General features: G+C 41.6%; 1 protein-coding gene across 1 annotated transcript in view; it reads left to right on the top strand.

Annotated features, from left to right (window-relative positions):
* LOC100550375 (E3 SUMO-protein ligase RanBP2-like) overlaps positions 1-14,907 on the top strand; it is a 28,851-nt gene extending 13,944 nt beyond the window's left edge. Inside the window, 10 exon segments of the mRNA XM_085221922.1 lie at positions 659-1,253; positions 2,476-2,692; positions 4,504-4,571; positions 4,574-4,777; positions 4,931-5,062; positions 5,065-5,208; positions 6,421-6,541; positions 7,919-8,072; positions 12,251-12,325; positions 13,123-14,907. Of these exon segments, the coding sequence (XP_085078048.1) occupies positions 659-1,253; positions 2,476-2,692; positions 4,504-4,571; positions 4,574-4,777; positions 4,931-5,062; positions 5,065-5,208; positions 6,421-6,541; positions 7,919-7,961 (1,524 nt within the window). The 3' untranslated portion in view covers positions 7,962-8,072; positions 12,251-12,325; positions 13,123-14,907.
* The last annotated feature ends 2,955 nt before the right edge of the window (positions 14,908-17,862 follow it).

Here is a 17,862-nt window from a genome sequence, read left to right as displayed (position 1 = left end):
AGGACGCTTAGGCTCTGAGGGTAACTTGCTATTTCCTGGGGTGGGTAGCGTTAGAAACACTGATGTACACATTAAAGAGCCTCCAAATAAGAGCATCAAACTGTCTTCCTACCCTCAGACTTCTGCCTCTCTTGACTGTGTGAAGCTGAGCTTTGCAAGATACTTTGAAAGGCTGGGGCATGGAAAAACTGCCATAGCTGTGACCTTTTGCTACTTCTGCAGATAGTTGACTTGAATTATAGGAGTTAGTATGTGGGTTTTTTTTTTTAAAGTACGCTGTTCTAAATATACAACTCTAGGGCTTTTATAGTTAAAGACACAAGTGCGGAAGAGTGAATATGCTTGCTTGCTTACGTGCTTGTGGTTATTTTGGCTGTGCATCAAGTATCGGTGTTTGATAACTGAATCTGGATAGATCTATAAATGAGGTTTGCTTTCTGAGGATGTGAGTATGTGTGTACTAAAAAAAAGTGGCATATATGGTGCTACCAAAAATATAAGTAAGTGTCAGAGGAAGCTGGTAGCTGTAGTGGCAGTTGCAAGATTGGTAGACATGTACTAAAACTCTGTGCCAACCATAGAATAGCACCAGATATGAATATGCAGCAAATGAAAGGATCTGCCAGAGCATGGGTGTGTACCGCATGCGATTTTGCAGATGGGGAAAGCAAAGCTGCTAGCTGTGCAGTTCCAACGGCAGGATGTTGCAGACTCATTTAAGCAAATTTTTGATAAAACAATGCAGGCCCGTGAGAAAGGCACATTGGTAATGCCTCATGTTTCTCGTACAAATACAGCCAAAGCATCTCTTTGTGGTAACAATGCTGTAGCTGTACTGGAAGAAGCTACCAGCGAGAGAAGCGACCTCAGCCATGGTGATGATGGTTCTGATGCTGCTATAGAAGCTTTAGAGGTATCAAGCAGCTCTGAAACGCCAAGAAAAACAGTGGTTTCTGCTTCAAAGTTTGTATTTAGATCTGAATCTGTCAAGAGCGTTTTCAGTAATGAAAAGACATTCCCATTTGGGAATACTTCGGCCATTGGTTCCCTCTTTGGATTCAGCTTTAATCCTCCAAGAAAGAGCACTGATGTAATTTCAGTATCTCAGAAAGTAGAGCAGGAAAAACCAGAAGTAGCTGAACCACTCAAAAGCTGTAGTGCAGCTCAGAAACCTTGGGAGAGCAAGGCATCCAAGCTGGCTCCTTCAGCACAAGATGGGCCCTCCAACTTCTCATTTAAAATTCTGGAAAAAGGTGAGTGTTAATTGAACTACTAATTTATTCAAGTGTGCTACTCATTAGTCAGACATTTATTAATGCTAGTCATTGTATTAGTTCTTCTGTTTTAATAGTGTGTTGTTTCTTTCAGTTCTAGTGCACATCTGTGAATCTTCAAATTCTAGACTTTCAACTTGAATGTATATTAAGTTGTAGTTATTCGCACGTAAGAACAGAAACATGCCTTATGCACAATTCAGTGTTACTCTGTAGTGAGAAAAGGAGTTGTGGGTAGGATTTTGGTATCTGTACAAGGCGTTTATAATGAAGTGCTGAAAGTGCGTTTTTTGAGTTGAACTGGTAGTGTATGTGCACAGGCCTTGCTCTGACTGGTAAACTACAAGAACTGCACTTGTGCTTAAGCTTAAACTCGAATTATCCCTTCAACTAGGAGACATTCTCCTTCTCTGCTTCCATTCTTTTCCAAAGCTTTGCGTCTTTAGCTTCAACCATTGATTGTCCTGTTTTTTCTTCTTGTACTTCCCAGAAGTGATGTGAAGTAAGTTCTATTCAGTCACTGTTTCATATCTTCTGGAATTTCACATGTTCAAAGCTCATCAGCAGTACACGCTTCTGCAAACAGCTTTATATTTCTTACTCTCTTTTTCAGTGCTAGGTATTGCTTTTCCTCTGTTTATGATACCTATATGGCTCTTCCTTGTAGCTGTATTTTATTTGGTGTAAGGCCATAAATAATTCTTGTAACAGTATGAAAATGCTGACTTGTTCCTGGTCTGAGACTTGAATTTCAAAGGTGAAATTCAAGGTTTCAAAGGGAAAGGGAAAGTATAGTACTACTAGAACCAATAGACACTAACAGTATTTCAATTGAGAAAAACTCTCATCTTCCATTTGGCCAGTCTCCCTTTCTGAGGCTGTGAGTGTCTGTGTATTAATAAAAGGTGGCACATATTGAGCTATTGGAAATATAAGTAAATGTCAAAGGAAGCTAGTATCTGTAGTGGCAGTTGCAAGTTTAAAATCTTCATTATTGCATGGAGGTTCTTTGATAGCAGCAGAAAACCAAAGTATGGCGGATTTACAGTTCCTTAGTTATCCTGAATGAGTGCTATTTCAAAAGCTCTAAATTTAAGATGTTCTGAGTATCGCTAGGTTACTTTATCATGTATGTGCCAAAAATGATCACAGTATTTAGGTGTCTTATCAGCTGTTTTCCACTAATTTTTGTTCTTTGCAGCAGGCCCCCCAGTCAAACATGAATTGGAGAGGGAATGTGTTACTGCTTTGAAAGTTAAACCTTCTGAGGAGAAGGCTAAAGGAGAAACTCCACAGGTCCCTTCCACATCTGTCTGTGGCGTTAATAGCAGTGCGGAGGATGCCAGTCCAGAAGGGACTCAGAAAGAAGTTAAAACTCAAAGAAAGAAAGTACAAGTCAAGTCTTTACGAAAGTTTAGGCAATAAATTTGCAGTATTATTCTTAGACTATCTTCACTTATTGAGAAATAAAGCATCCAGCAGATTAAAAACTACTTGTTTGGCTGTGTCTCAAGTCTGCTCTGGTACTGGAACTAAGGTACAGATCTTAGGTTTCTCAGGGAGAGAAAGGAAACAGCTTTACCTCCTGAAGTAGAAACAGCTTTTTGGCTAGTAGAATTCCTCCTGGCTATTATGTAAGAGTTAAGTGATTTCAGAGCAATTTCCAAGGCAAATGGGGCTTGTTTTGGAATCGTACTGCTTCAAAGGTACTTCAGTTTCTTGTCAAGTCAAACTTGAGTGTGTCTTAAGAATAATGAAGAATTCTTGTGTTTTTGTTTTTTTTTTTTTCCCCCGGTTGTTCACTTCCCTTAATCCCTGTTACTTTGCTGTTCTGAAATAGCAGTAGCACTATAGGAAAGTTGGAGACTGAGAACTTACTATCGTGATTTTTCTGTACTGCTGTTGTAATTATAAATGAAGAAATTTATCAATTTCTGGGAGGAATGGAGAGAGGGAGAGGAGAGGGGAAATGTGGCTTTTTTGGAGGGAGTGGTTATTTTTAGTGTCCAGACTTAATATAGTTGGAATATTAGGCTCTCCTGGCTTATTTGCTTACTGTTTTATTAATCGTACTGACTTAGTCTGTACAAGTAAGGAAGAATTACATACTCCATCAACCAGTGAAGCAACAGCGGTATTTGCAGTCAGCTGCTAGCAGCAAAGAAGCAGAATCCACAGAAACTGCTCATGTATCACAGAATTTACCAGGAGGTGATGATACAGCTTTTTAGGAAGTAGAAGAACTTTAAGCTGAAGTAAAGATGAGTTTAACTTGAAGTTTGCCTTATGTAGCTTTGTAAGGCTTAACACAGTTGTTCATGTCTGGATTTTGTATTTAACTTTAGCGTGCCTAATAGGATGAGAAGCTTGCAATGACTATAATCTTCTAGTTTAGCTTCCTGTAAAGAATAGGCTTAATTGCAGATTAGTATAATGATTAAGCAAGACCGATAGAGCACAAATAAACAGTATGTAGTGTCCTTTAATTGGAACTACTAATCTGATGAAGTCTGCAAAATGTCATCTTCCTCTTTCTTCAATATCCTATCTGCCTTTCCTCATCTGTTAATCATATTATGACTTCTGTGGTTTTCTTACTTGCATTATCTGCTCTTTTTCTCCTTCAGTGTCACTTCTCCCACCAGAAATGCTTGTCTGTCACATGTTTCTTCAGTTCTTCCAAGTTTTTCTTTAGCTTTGGAAGATGTGTTAATTGAAGGATGTTAAAAGCCAGTAATGTGCACATATAAAGTGAGGAGGATATGCAGCTGTGAGCCCTCCATTTATAATTTTCAGTTGATTCTTATTCTGATCAAATGCCAGTTTTAAATTATATAACAGTCTTTAGGAGGGGAACACCTGGAATGTTAACAGTGCTGCATTATCACTTCGCACATCATTCAGCAGACCTGAAATTTCATCGGGAAATACGCCAGCACACTTGATAGCTTAAAAAAAACAAACAACTTCCTATGCAGTGTGGTGCAGGTAGTGTTGCATTGCTAAAATGAATTTCAAATGCTGAAATCTGTTGGGCTCTTACATTTTGAGAAGGCAGGGCTTTTGATTCACTTCAGTGCATGATGAGTGTCTGTAGAGCTGTGGGTACAAAGCCACTGAAGAAAGGAAAACATTGAATAATTTTGCATTATGTGATGTCAGAATTGTAACAGTGTTGTTGGTGACAACAACTTCTGGGGATATCACGCATTACTGTGCTGTGTTTTAGGTGGAAGTTAAGTTCTAGAGAAGAATATGAAGGAATTCTCTTCAAAGAGAGGGCAGAACTTTACAGTTGGCCAGAGATGCTGCTCAGTGGAAGGAGCGCGCTCTTGGAGAGCTAAAGGTCCTCTTCCAGACACAGAAGAAGCATTACAGGACCCTTATGAGAAGGGACCAAGTTCTTGAGGTGTGTGCAAAGCAAGTCATCACTGAAGAAATAAACTTGGTGCCCTCTGAAACATCAAACAGTGTTTTAATTTGGACAGCTACAGATGATGCTGGTGAGTCAATTGAGTGGTTTTTACAGTTCCTTTCAGTATCTTCTGCAGTTTGTTTGGCTTTGTTTTACCCTGGAGATTATACAGAACAAAAGCTACAGATCTCTGGCTACAATGAGTAGAGCTAAGGAAACCTCTTCTTGGATTTGTTTTCAGATGGTAAAGTGAAAGTAGAGCAATTTGTGGTCAGATTTAAAGTTCAAGAACTGGCTAATTCTTTCAAGAGGAGATTTGAAGAATGCCAGCAAAGTTTGTCAGAGCTGCAGAAGGGCCACCTCTCACTGGCAGCAGACTGTCAAAGAACACCAACCCCGTTGTGTATTTTAATGTTTCTGCCAGCGACGAACCTTTAGAACACACAACCATGGAGCTCCTTTCAAATATTGTCCCTCGAACGGCTGAAGATATCAGGGCCCTGTGCATGGGGGAGAAAGGTTTGTGGATTCAAGAATACCACATTTCACAGAATAGTTAGTGACTTTGTACGCCAGGTAAGCTTAATGTTGAAGGATTTTAAGTGAGAGAAAAAGCCCATCTAGGCTGCAGCACTCCATGGATCTTGCCTGAAAGTGGGCTTTTCCAGTTTTTGAATGTAGTGAGAGTAGCCAAAATCAGCAGGGCTGCTGGCAGCAGCGATGCCTCAAACTTCTAGAGGCCATCACATTTTATTCTTGGAAAGCTATGATTTTGTGGGAATGCCACAGGCTTGCATGTTAGACTTCATTTCGTTCATGTCTGTTATCTGCCTGAGTGCTCCTCTTTGACAGCTGTCTCTGCTTGATTTAAAGCATTTAACAGTGGCCATGCCACTGTTGATGCAGCTAATTGCCTTTCTTTCGTAGTTAAGATATCTTTGTCCAGTCCCGGAAAGTATTCTGTTAAGCGTACCAGGGAAATATTCCCCAGAGTACGCAGGGACCCCATTTCTCAATTATAGTTGCCAGTTGATAATAAGTAGATCCCAGAAACCCTGGGATCTGCCCGGGAATCATTTTATCAAGGGGAATGGTGTTCTCCTCCTTGACCCATTTATAGAAACTCCATAAGAAAGACATGATATAATGTAGATTTGGCCTGCCTGGCTCACCAATTGTATAATCTATGGATATACAGATGGTGTGTATATATATATATATATATATATATCCAGGAGCTTGGCTAATATAATTTATATTGGAGTAATGAGAGAAAGATGAGAAAAAGTCACTCACCCTGTCCTGGGCTCGCAAGATGAACTCTAATGGAACGGATCTCCAGAGAGATCCTTCCCCACTGGCAGTCAGCTCTTAAATGGGTCTAGGAGAGGTGGAGCCAGGCTCCACCCCTTCCTGCAGTCACCCGTGGCTGACTCATTGCTTGCCTCAGGTGATCAATCAGAGGTTCAGGCCATGATTCAGCAGCCCCATACAAGGGTCAAGGCCACCCAAACTCAGTTCTGTTGTGCTTTGAGTATGGAGCCCTTTCAAGGCTTGATTATAGACCTAGCGGAGTAGAAGCCAACACTGCGTGAACGACGATTCACAAGTGTCCTTTTCTAGAAGAAGAGCAAAGCAAAAACGATGATGTAATTCTAGCGATTCAGTTGCAGGCTGCTTTTAAATTTGTGTAGCATGGCATTTTACATCCTGTTATTATGTTTCCTACAGGTGAGTTCATTATTGGTCATGCTATTAAAGCTATGAACAATCACAGGCATCCAGAGTGCTTCTGCTGTGATATCTGCCAACAAGTATTGGCCAGTATTGGATTTGTCAAGAATGCTGGCAGGTGGGTCTTCACCCTTCCTTCTCTCACTGATGATGATGAAAATGGAATGGAAGTTGGGAGGGATGTAGAGGGTATGGTTCCTAAAGCTTCCTTGCTGAGATGGAGTAATTGAAGTATCTTTTTTGAGGAAAAAGGTCTAAGAATGCATCACAAAACTGAGAGTGGAAATCTTAAAATGTGCACATAAAATATTAACTACTTAGCTACTTCGACACCAGATTTCCTGTCAAGTGTGTGTTTTGTACCTGGTGATATTTCAGGATCAGTAGGATACACTGTGGTAGATGCTTAGATACAAATCAGATGCAGAAGTTTTGTCATTTTTAAACAGATGTTTATTTTCCCAACATGGGTTCCCAATTTGAGTCCAGTTTATCACCCTTTGCACTAATAAATGCTCTCACTTAATGGGATCCTTCACAGATTTTAAGTAGACTGTGTAGCCATTGATTTCATATTTCTAATGTGATACACATAGTTATGTAGAGAATTAGGGCCTGTTTTGCCATCCAGCTTCCAATCTAAATTTCTGAAGAGTTTGAGGGTAAAGCATGGGAGTGGGGTGGGATGAAAGACAGCAATTTGCAGCACAGGGTGGTACCTTAGGAAATAGGAAATCTGGCGCAAACTTGCTTATGGCAGCAAAATGACTGACATTATTTTTCTGATACAAAGGGCAGAAAATTGGTCATCTTCAGCTGCTTCAGTCATCTTGCCTGCATTCTTTGTTTTTAGTTGAGTTGCCTAAGCATTCTTTTCTTTTCAGCTTTCTCTTGCTTCGTTTTATCAGTTTCTGCAGTTACCAAATATGTAGCTGCATGTTTCTACATTCCCTAGTGATGCATGGATCGGGGGCATTGTAGGATATAGCACATGTTATTCGTTTATTTTTTAGTACAAGGGAAGCTATCATTTCAGTATCACAGCAGAGGCTGATTTGAAAAACAACCTGTAGTATTGTGTCAGTGGTATTGTCAGCTTACATTTTTCTTTCTCTGATGTTTGACACCATGGGGAAAAGGCAGAGGAGTGCATTTTCCTTTCAGTTACATTTATGTAAATCTAAAAGAAACCGGTGCTAAGTAAGCCAGAATGTAAGCCAGGCACGAGTACAGCTTTCTAACCTGTTTGAGACAAGCTCAGTAGCTATTTTCAGAGAGATTTGATGCATCCTGCTTAGCAGGCTTTTCTCAGAATCAATCAAGCTTGTTTAAAAAAATAATCATATTGAACTGTTGTATTTTATGCTGCTAAAGACATTATTGTAGTATAAATACAGTTACTGAAACAAGGGCTAAAAATTAAATGATCTCTACAGAAGCTCTTGAGTTGAAATTGTTCTTATTCATGCTCTAAATTAATGACATTTTCGAACAGGAAGGAACTCATTGCTGATGCTCGTGAACCAAAGGGAGAATAATTATATTGTTTACCCTGCTATGACAAAATGGGCGTCGACATCTGTGGAGCACATAGAAGACCAGTTGAAGGATGTTTGGTGAATGCTATGGGCAAACAGTGGCACGTGGAGGTAAGCATCAGCTGATACGCTGTCTTTCACAAATGTAAAGGTTAACGTATTTAAGTGGAATATCGCCGATCAGCTTCCATGAAAGGATTAGAAAAGTGTGCAGCAGTGATCAGCAAATGCATCTTCTAATCCCATTTTCAATCTTCATTTGCCTGATCTTCCACTGAGAAAAGACCTCTGCCTGCAGAGCTAAAATCAGTAGTCCAAGGAAGCATTGCAGGGTCCTTGTAGAAGAAAATGTCACCAAGTGAGAAGCAGGATATATGCAAAGGCACTAAAGTTCTGTGACAAACGTAGTATTGGTGGGCATTATAACATTCCTATGGCTTCCAGTTACTTGCCATGTAAATATCTCTAAAGCAGTTTAGGTGACAGTTCATTTTTCAAGTCCGTGTGCAAGATTTACTACTTTAGCTTCCATTTAAGTTATGAAGATAAGCAATCTACAATTCACAATTTTGTTGTGAAATTCTCCAGCAAGTGCTTTCTTCACAAGATGCAGTGGTGGTGAAAATTACTTGTTTGATTTCACAGAATCACAGAATCACAGAACTGTAGGGGTTGGAAGGGACCTCTAGAGATCATCGAGACCAACCCCCCTGCCAAAGCAGGTTTTGTTCTGTCATTAATAACGTATCAGAATCACTTCAGTGCATTATTTGTTTGGTTTTTTTTGTAACTTTTGGGTTGAAATGTTAAAAACAGTAAAAGGAATTTTATTTTAGTGATCTAAAAGTACAAAACAATAGTTGTAATTTTTATTTTCAAGATGGCACTGAGATAGTGAGCTGTAGAATACAATATGTAAGCGGTCCATAACATCTCTTAGTTTTGTTAACTCAAAGGAAATTCTCAAATAGCATTGCTTAGGGAGGGGCTTATAGCTTAGGGAGGGGCTTATAGCTTAGGGAGGGGCTTATAGCTTAGGGAGGGGCTTATAGCTTAGGGAGGGGCTTATAGCTTAGGGAGGGGCTTATAGCTTAGGGAGGGGCTTATAGCTTAGGGAGGGGCTTATAGCTTAGGGAGGGGCTTATAGCTTAGGGAGGGGCTTATAGCTTAGGGAGGGGCTTATAGCTTAGGGAGGGGCTTATAGCTTAGGGAGGGGCTTATAGCTTAGGGAGGGGCTTATAGCTTAGGGAGGGGCTTATAGCTTAGGGAGGGGCTTATAGCTTAGGGAGGGGCTTATAGCTTAGGGAGGGGCTTATAGCTTAGGGAGGGGCTTATAGCTTAGGGAGGGGCTTATAGCTTAGGGAGGGGCTTATAGCTTAGGGAGGGGCTTATAGCTTAGGGAGGGGCTTATAGCTTAGGGAGGGGCTTATAGCTTAGGGAGGGGCTTATAGCTTAGGGAGGGGCTTATAGCTTAGGGAGGGGCTTATAGCTTAGGGAGGGGCTTATAGCTTAGGGAGGGGCTTATAGCTTAGGGAGGGGCTTATAGCTTAGGGAGGGGCTTATAGCTTAGGGAGGGGCTTATAGCTTAGGGAGGGGCTTATAGCTTAGGGAGGGGCTTATAGCTTAGGGAGGGGCTTATAGCTTAGGGAGGGGCTTATAGCTTAGGGAGGGGCTTATAGCTTAGGGAGGGGCTTATAGCTTAGGGAGGGGCTTATAGCTTAGGGAGGGGCTTATAGCTTAGGGAGGGGCTTATAGCTTAGGGAGGGGCTTATAGCTTAGGGAGGGGCTTATAGCTTAGGGAGGGGCTTATAGCTTAGGGAGGGGCTTATAGCTTAGGGAGGGGCTTATAGCTTAGGGAGGGGCTTATAGCTTAGGGAGGGGCTTATAGCTTAGGGAGGGGCTTATAGCTTAGGGAGGGGCTTATAGCTTAGGGAGGGGCTTATAGCTTAGGGAGGGGCTTATAGCTTAGGGAGGGGCTTATAGCTTAGGGAGGGGCTTATAGCTTAGGGAGGGGCTTATAGCTTAGGGAGGGGCTTATAGCTTAGGGAGGGGCTTATAGCTTAGGGAGGGGCTTATAGCTTAGGGAGGGGCTTATAGCTTAGGGAGGGGCTTATAGCTTAGGGAGGGGCTTATAGCTTAGGGAGGGGCTTATAGCTTAGTTTAACCTTTTGCTAGCTCAAGACAAATTTATTGCTTAGTTTAACCTTTTGCTAGCTCAAGACAAATTTATTGCTTAGTTTAACCTTTTGCTAGCTCAAGACAAATTTATTGCTTAGTTTAACCTTTTGCTAGCTCAAGACAAATTTATTGCTTAGTTTAACCTTTTGCTTTTCCCAAGCATGTTCTCAAAGGGAGCTTTCTCAAGTCAGTAGAGAGAGGCCCCTAAGAAAACAATGGAAGGGGGAGATAAGCAGGATAAGAAATTGCTGAAGCATGCAGGGCGGGAAAAGAGCTCAGAATTGGGACAAAGATCGAAAGGACATGGCGAAGAAGATGTCTGACTTCATCCCGGAATGACCACCAAATGGGGAGGAAGGGGAGGAAGGCATTGAGCCTTCATCCAATGGAAGCTAATGTGCATGTCCTGGGATGGGGGACAGTATGTAAATGAATTTCTGGAAAAGTAATGAATATGTCAGTGGGTCTTGGGTAATACTGTTGAATATGTATGACTTGGCCTATAAAAGTATTGAGATCCCACTCTCTGGTGTGCAAGCTAGGAGGTGCGATCCACCTTGCACCCGGCATGTGGTGCAGCACTGAAACAAAAACCTATCTGCTCTTATAACCTCACGTGGGTTAGAAAGTTTGATTCCGCAAATCAGCACAGTGAGCTCAGTAGGCTTTGGTCATGATCAACACAGGGATTGTTTGTTTGCTTTCTTGGAAAACAAAAAGCAAACAAACAAACAAAACAAAAACAACAAAAAAACAAGCATTATTTACAAGTAATCGAAAAAAAGTCCATTTTCTTCATAGCATTTTGTTTGTGCAAAATGTGAAAAGCCATTCCTGGCTCATCACAGAAAGGTGAATAGTGAAACCCTGCAGCTATCAGGTAAGTTTCATGTTTCTGAAAATTGTAATTTTTAAATTTACAAATAGGTTTTATTAACGGGAGATGGAAAATTAGGGAGAGTGTTTTCTTATGATCACCTGTGAGTATAAAGCCTAATTAGTAGGTGTTCCACTGCAGTCGGTTTGTACGGATTTCTCTATAGGTAAGTTTTGCATTGCAAAAAGAAAACTGCAGGTAATTCACAAAGGATAGCTGGGCTAATCAGAATCTAGTTGCTCTTCAAGCTTAGTGTTGCTTATGTTGAGCTGTTTCAAGCTTTTACAGATGTCTAAGATGAGAGCAGCTAATGACACCCAGTTTTCCCCAAGAACGTCATGCCACGTTATTTTGTCCCTAGCTCTACACCTTCCTCACCTAACACTGTAATACTCTGAGATCCTGAATGAAGAGAACTGGGGCTTGGAGTGAATGTGTAAATGCAGCGCTGTCTGATCGCCACATCTCTGTATGTTGTGAATGTTGTGCCATATGATCTGATTCTCATATTGTGCGTTTCAGTCACTGAACCAAACAGATTATAAAGTAGTAATTATTTTCATTGTGCATCTTCAATTCTTCTCCTCTTCTTCTTTCATTTCTGCACACAAATTTGACACTGCTATCACAAACGATGAGTATCCAGTTTTGTTTTTCCTCTCTCTATCTGGTGAAACCAACACTTGTGGCAGCAGTTTTTTAAGAAACTGCATTGCAGAGATGTCTTGTAAATAGACTTTCCTTTGGCATGTATTGTTTTGGCAGGCAGTGGAAGAACTGTAAGCATATGTGGATGTGCTTGCCCCATAGTGTGGGAAAAGAAGTTTGGCTTTACAAAGTTCTGGTTCTGTTTGCTGCTGATAGAACGTAGGAGAAGAACATTGTCCTGAATCCTCTATGTGAGGTTGGAAAGAGAAGCATCTTTTGGCAGGGAAAGGTGGGAAGGTATACTGAAAGAGAGGAGTAACTGAAAATCAAGGTGCAGAACAAAGAGAAAATGCTTTCTCTCCAAAGCAGAGCTGCGTGCCCTCAGAGGCAGCTTTATCAGTACTTTGCAGTCCCACTGTGCAAGAGTCAGGTGTGCCTTCCAGGTCCTGTGACATTGCTGCAGACCTTAATGCTTGCTACAAGATTCAAATGGTTGTTCTTTGCATCTCACAAACATTTGAGCTTAACTTTTTATTTTTTTGGTAATGCTAATGATTTACCCTTTTTTTTTTTCCCCTCGCTCTAGTTGTGTCTGCTCTGAATAAGGCATGGCGTGTGAACTGTTTTCTTGTTCAACATGCAACACTAAGTTAACGCTCAAGTAAGTTAATCAATGGGTGTGATGCCTTCAAAACGTGTCAGTGGTTATCTCTGAAATATTAAATGTTGCTATAGGTTTAACTGTTGCGGTACAAAAGCCATATGAACAACACTGAGAAAACGTGCCTGTACCTTCCTCTTGCTCCATTTGCTGGTTTACATCTTTCAGCTGCCTGTTCCGTTCTTTGTTCAGTTCAGTTGTCTTAACTCTTCTCCTTTTTATCCTTTATTTTTTCTGCCTTTTAACTCTGAATGGATAAGTTTGTTGAAATTGATCTAAAACCTGTCTGCAAATACTGCTATGAGAAAATGCCAGATGAATTTAAGCAATGCTGCGCCAAGCGGGAACATGAAGCAAAGGAGGAAGAAAAGCAGCAGAAGAAAAAGCCCATCTGTTTGTAAACTTTTTTCTTCTCACCACCACCTCTGCTCCTTTCTTCTTTGGTCAGTGCTACAGATGCTTTTACTTAAAGTTTTTGCATGCGTTCATGGCTGTCACAGCCAAGTATTTTTCACAAAACTGCAACTTGAAATGCTGTTATTTTATTACCTGAAGCTTAGTTTGCTTAGCAATACAGCTGAATTTGGAAGATTTTTTAAGAGACAGTTACAAATAGGGACATAACTCACTCAGTGTTTCAGTCATGGTCTGCAATGTATATAAGCTTCTGAAAGTAATTTCATACACACGTATAAAGTGCAGTTGCAGTTTTTTTTGTCTGTGCACATTTAATACGACCCTTATTTTCTCCAGGATCCTTTCCACTAAGACTTTGTTTTCTTGCTATATCATTTTAGAAATAAATTTGTTGAGTTTGAGATGAAGCCTGTCTGCAGAAGTGCTATGAGAAGTTTCCTCTAGAGCTGAAGAAAAGACTGAAGAAAAGACTGAAGAAACAGACAGAACGTGCAGGAAGAAAGTGAAGACTTCTTCTGCTCTCCCTTTTCCTTATGAAAGTGTTGTATCTGTTACATGGGAGGGACTCTGAGGCTGTCATCAGACAGCAGATTACAATGCATGCCTCTCATCTTGAAATTCTCCATTCTCTCTCTGAGTACATGTATACGGATTTGTTGATAAACAGAGCATGCTTCTGTCAACTCACCTGAAAGGTTTCTGACCCTGATAATGCACCGATACAGGTGGGCCATTGTGCACAGTAATCTGAGGAATTTTAGATTGAGAAAGTATGCTTGTGAGCACCTGCAAAAGCACTCTTTGCAAAGTGCCCCAACATTATGGGCATGTAGTGTCATTTATATTAATGAAAATATCAGTATGCAAATTACGCATACAAAATTTTCCAGGGCCTGGGCAAGAAACCAAACATACCTCATTTCCCAGAAAAAATAGCGCTTAGATTTCAGGTTGGATAGTCCCATTGAGGAGGCTTGTTAGAGGTGGTTTGAAAAGTACCATTCTCTAAATACAGTCACTGTACAAATGACCTACTTCTGATAGTTTATACTTACATGCTGAATCTCTGTAAATCAGACTCAGCATGAAATATCTGTATGAAGTCTAATTCCCACTGCAGGAAATGAGTATACTCAGATCTACTTGAATTTTGCTGTATTCCATTTGGAATAACCCATTAACTTTACATGAGCTTTTGCATTTTACTTATTTTTTGTGCCTTATTCTGCTGGACCGACCGTATGTAAGTGTTCCATTTTATATATATAAAACATATTTTTTTATTTCTTATTTTTGTGCAGAAACTACGTACGAGGTTGTATAATCAACAAATATTAAGATGTTATAATTATGAAATAAACAAGAGAGTTGTGCAAAGCAGATTATAATAACAAAAAGAGAATAGATAGAAAGCTTACCTATATCCTGGGCTCGCTTACCAAACTCCGGCAGAGTGAATCTCCAGAAGAGATCCTTCCCCACTGCCAGCCAGCTCTTGAACGGATCTAGAAGGGGAGGAGCCAGGCTCCACCCCTTTCTGCAGCACCAGTGAATTGCCTTCAGCTGTGCTCCCTGGCTGACTCACTGCTCACCTCAGGTGATCAATCAGAGGTTCAGGCTATGACTCAGCAGTTCCCATACAGAGGTATTTTCAAAAGATAACAAAATTTGCCTTAATTATGCAGGATGCAAGAGGAATTTTGTTTCAAGTGTGAATGCCTGAGCTTAAAGTTTAGCTTATAGGCATCCTTGGCTTTGACTTCTGGAAAACAGCAATGAAGATGTGTATTCCAGTTAACTGGCAATGTTACTTTTACAGTGTGAGTGTAAATACATGTGGTTTGATCCTACTGGGATCTATTTCTTCAGCCATCTTCAAGAACTGCGCTCACAAATCGTCAGCATTCACTGTAGTATGCTTGTGATTGTTTTATACTATTGAGTTCTGTCCATGATAATTTCTTTTCCCTATTCTGCAAAAATACTGTTAGTTAGGAATTCTTGATGGTACTGTGCTATCAAGTATGCAAACATTTTTTTCATATTAGAGGCACAGTTTTTATATCATTACATCATAGCAAGCCAAATTTCCTCTCCTGGTTATGGAAAACCAGATGCTTTCAAACATCTTTCCAGTGTCATCAATAAAGGCTACGTTCTTAAAACCTGTATCCCCTCTCTTATGTGAGTGCTTGAGCTGGGTGGAAAAGCATCTAGGCAGCCTTCCTTCTTTTGTAACACTGTTGGGATTTTGGACTGTGCCATGGCTTCAGTTGCTTGTACTCAACAGCGATTCCTTTAAACTGTAATTCAGTTCAAGTGTGTTTGTTTTATTTTGATTAGTTTTGCTTTTCCACATTACGCTGCCCATATGCACAGCCTTGCTGCTCAAGGAGCTGGGAACAGTTCGTGACTTGAGGCTGCACAGCAAGCTTTGCCTCGCAAGGTTACGTCCACACCTCACTGGCAGTGTGTAACCGTCAGTATCCCCTGGGCTCTGTGGCAGTCCTGAGGCCCTAACACATCATGTTTTCTGCTGTTTTTTCAAGCTCTTGAGTCATAGGTACACTACGCTACATTGTGCCATGTCTGATGCATGGACTCAGTTGTGAATGATCCTAATCATTTATTACAAATACACTCCTGTGCTGCTGGTGGTGACTAATCTGAGTGAGCTGGACAGGCAGTGGCCAGCCAGTTCAGGACCATATTTGCTGTCATGGTATGCAGTCTCGTGCTCTCCTTCCCGTTTCCCAGCAGATCACAGAGCCTTGCAGCAACAGGGTGTTTAGATCCACATTCTCTTGCCCGGTGTAGCACCCTCCTGCACCGGGCATAGGTCGAGTTGGAATGGCACAAGCATTTTCATTTGCTTGCTTGGGCTTTTTACAGTCCCTTTTACATGTGCAGGTTCCCCACAATTGTTACACTACATTTTTTGAGCTGTCCTTGCATTGAGTCAGGTTGCCAGTGTGTCTGCTAGCAAGGCCATTTTATGACTCCGTGACTACATCTTGACAGGCTTTAATCATACCAGTAATGTATGGATCTTTAAGGACTGTAAAACCGTTTGATAGTCCGCAGTTGGGTTTTCTATTGCTAACTGCAAAGCATCCTGGGGGCTTGATTTTCTACTTGTCTCCCTAGTGTATTTTGTAAACAGTCAAGAAATTTAATGTAGGGCTCAGCAGCCCCCTGCTTAATTGATGTAAACAAGGCATTAGACAAATTAGTATCAGGTATCCGACGGATAGCACGCAACACCAAAGTGTTCACTTGTTCAAGGCATTGCCTATCCATCTGTGCCTGGGCCTGACGTGTTGCCGGATACCCCTTTCTCCCCCTCTCCGCCTCCCCATGAGTTCCTCCATGCCAATATGATTTAAGTTATTCAAATTGTTCATAGCCTGGATGGTAGCCTGCTCTCGGTATTCAGTCATAAACACAGTATATTGCATGGGGGACAGGAATGTTCATAACAAAATTTTTCAGTCATGAGGGGTCATAACATAACTGTCACCAATTGCAACCAAAAGATTCTATGTAAAGGCAGACTGAATTTCATAATCTCTCACTGGCTTCCTTAGCTCCTTTACTTCCTCAGAAGGCAGGGATTCCTGCTGAGGAGGCTGATTTAGACGATGCATCACAGGAAAGGTTTGCAACATAACAGCATCACCCCGTGATATTGCTTCTTTTCTGCACTTCCCTAAAGCACCGTAGTACGCTGTAGAAAAAATTTTCTTTCCCGCACCCTTCAAATTATCATCAGGAGGGAAAATGTTCGGTTCGTCTTCAGGATTGTGAGAATCCTTCTTTGTTTTTTGGCTCAAAGCTTGCTTCCTGAGGTATTTCTTGTGATAAGACTCTGATTTGTTGAGGAGCCAAATAATGGGTGCTACCGTGTGACAATCGACATCACTTTGGGAACACTTGAAAGCCCCTTCCTCCAGAGCTGCTTGCCTCGGGAAGAGAGTGCTCAGGAGTGTTTATTGGCAGAAGATCTGGCCTGTGACTAAATAGCTCCAGCTTGGTATGGGAAAATTGGGGAATGATACCATCGTGTCCTGTGAAAAACAGGATGCAGATGGGCATCCCTGCTCCCTCTTATCTGCTGGCAAGGCCCGGATTGTAGGAACAAAGGAGTTTCTGCTGAGATCCCAGAGCCAGAAGCTGCCACTCCAAAGGTAGCTGACTCGACCACTTTGAAAGCATTGAAAAGGGACCATCATCGACGTCTTTGTCGTCGTTATTGCCGCTGCCGTCCTCGTCAACAGAATTACACTGCCCGACGACTCACCACTACTGAAGATCAATGACTGAACTACGAACCACGCTGGATCCATGGTGGTGACTATCTCCCTCTTGCTTCCTATAGAGACTCCTTGCTTCTTCTTTTCTATCTTTTCTATCACCTCCTTCCCTTCCCCATTACTCTAATTCATAATAGTGTCCGTCCTCCCCTTCCCCATCTCCCTAATTAAGATTTATAATAAACTGGTTGGACCAACGTTTGAACCGTTGTTTCTTAATCTCATGCCGGGTATATAATATTAAAAGAACCTCCTCTCCCTCCTATAAATCGGAGCGAGACAAGGATCTACTGGACCAGGATCAAAAAGTTCCTCTGGTTCCAGTCTGTCCTTGTCTTTAGGAGGGTTGGAGGGCGGCACTGCGGGGGGGGGGGGGGGGGGGGGGGGGCGAGATTTGTCTTCTCCCCGGCCGGGGCAGGGTCGGAGCTGCAGATGGAATCCGGGGTGCAGCTGCTTTCTGGACTGACGGGCAGCGGCGGAGTGGGAGGGCGGGTGATGGGGAGTAGTCAGAAGAAATTCTTCCTTGTCGAATTTGAGCCACTATCTGGTGCCAAACAGGTAAAAGTTTAACAGCCGTTCTGTCTTCAGTAATAGAAGCCTCCCAGAGTTTTGTGCCAATTTTGTCCCAAAGCTCTCCAGCAAGAGAAAACATAGTTTTCAAAAATGCAGGGACATTTTTGCTTACCCATTTAAGAAAAGTAACTGATGCTAAGGTAGATACAGGCTGATGCTGAAACTTTAAAAGAGGGCTTGCTAGCAAGAAAGGCAGGAAGAATGGGGCATACATTGCCAAAACCCATAAGGAAG

Source organism: Meleagris gallopavo, chromosome 4 (genome assembly GCF_905368555.1).
Source record: "Meleagris gallopavo chromosome 4, MGAL_WU_HG_1.1, whole genome shotgun sequence".
NCBI lineage: Eukaryota > Metazoa > Chordata > Aves > Galliformes > Phasianidae > Meleagris > Meleagris gallopavo.
Note: the sequence above shows the minus strand (reverse complement) of the source record. Positions and strands in the feature narration are given on the sequence as shown.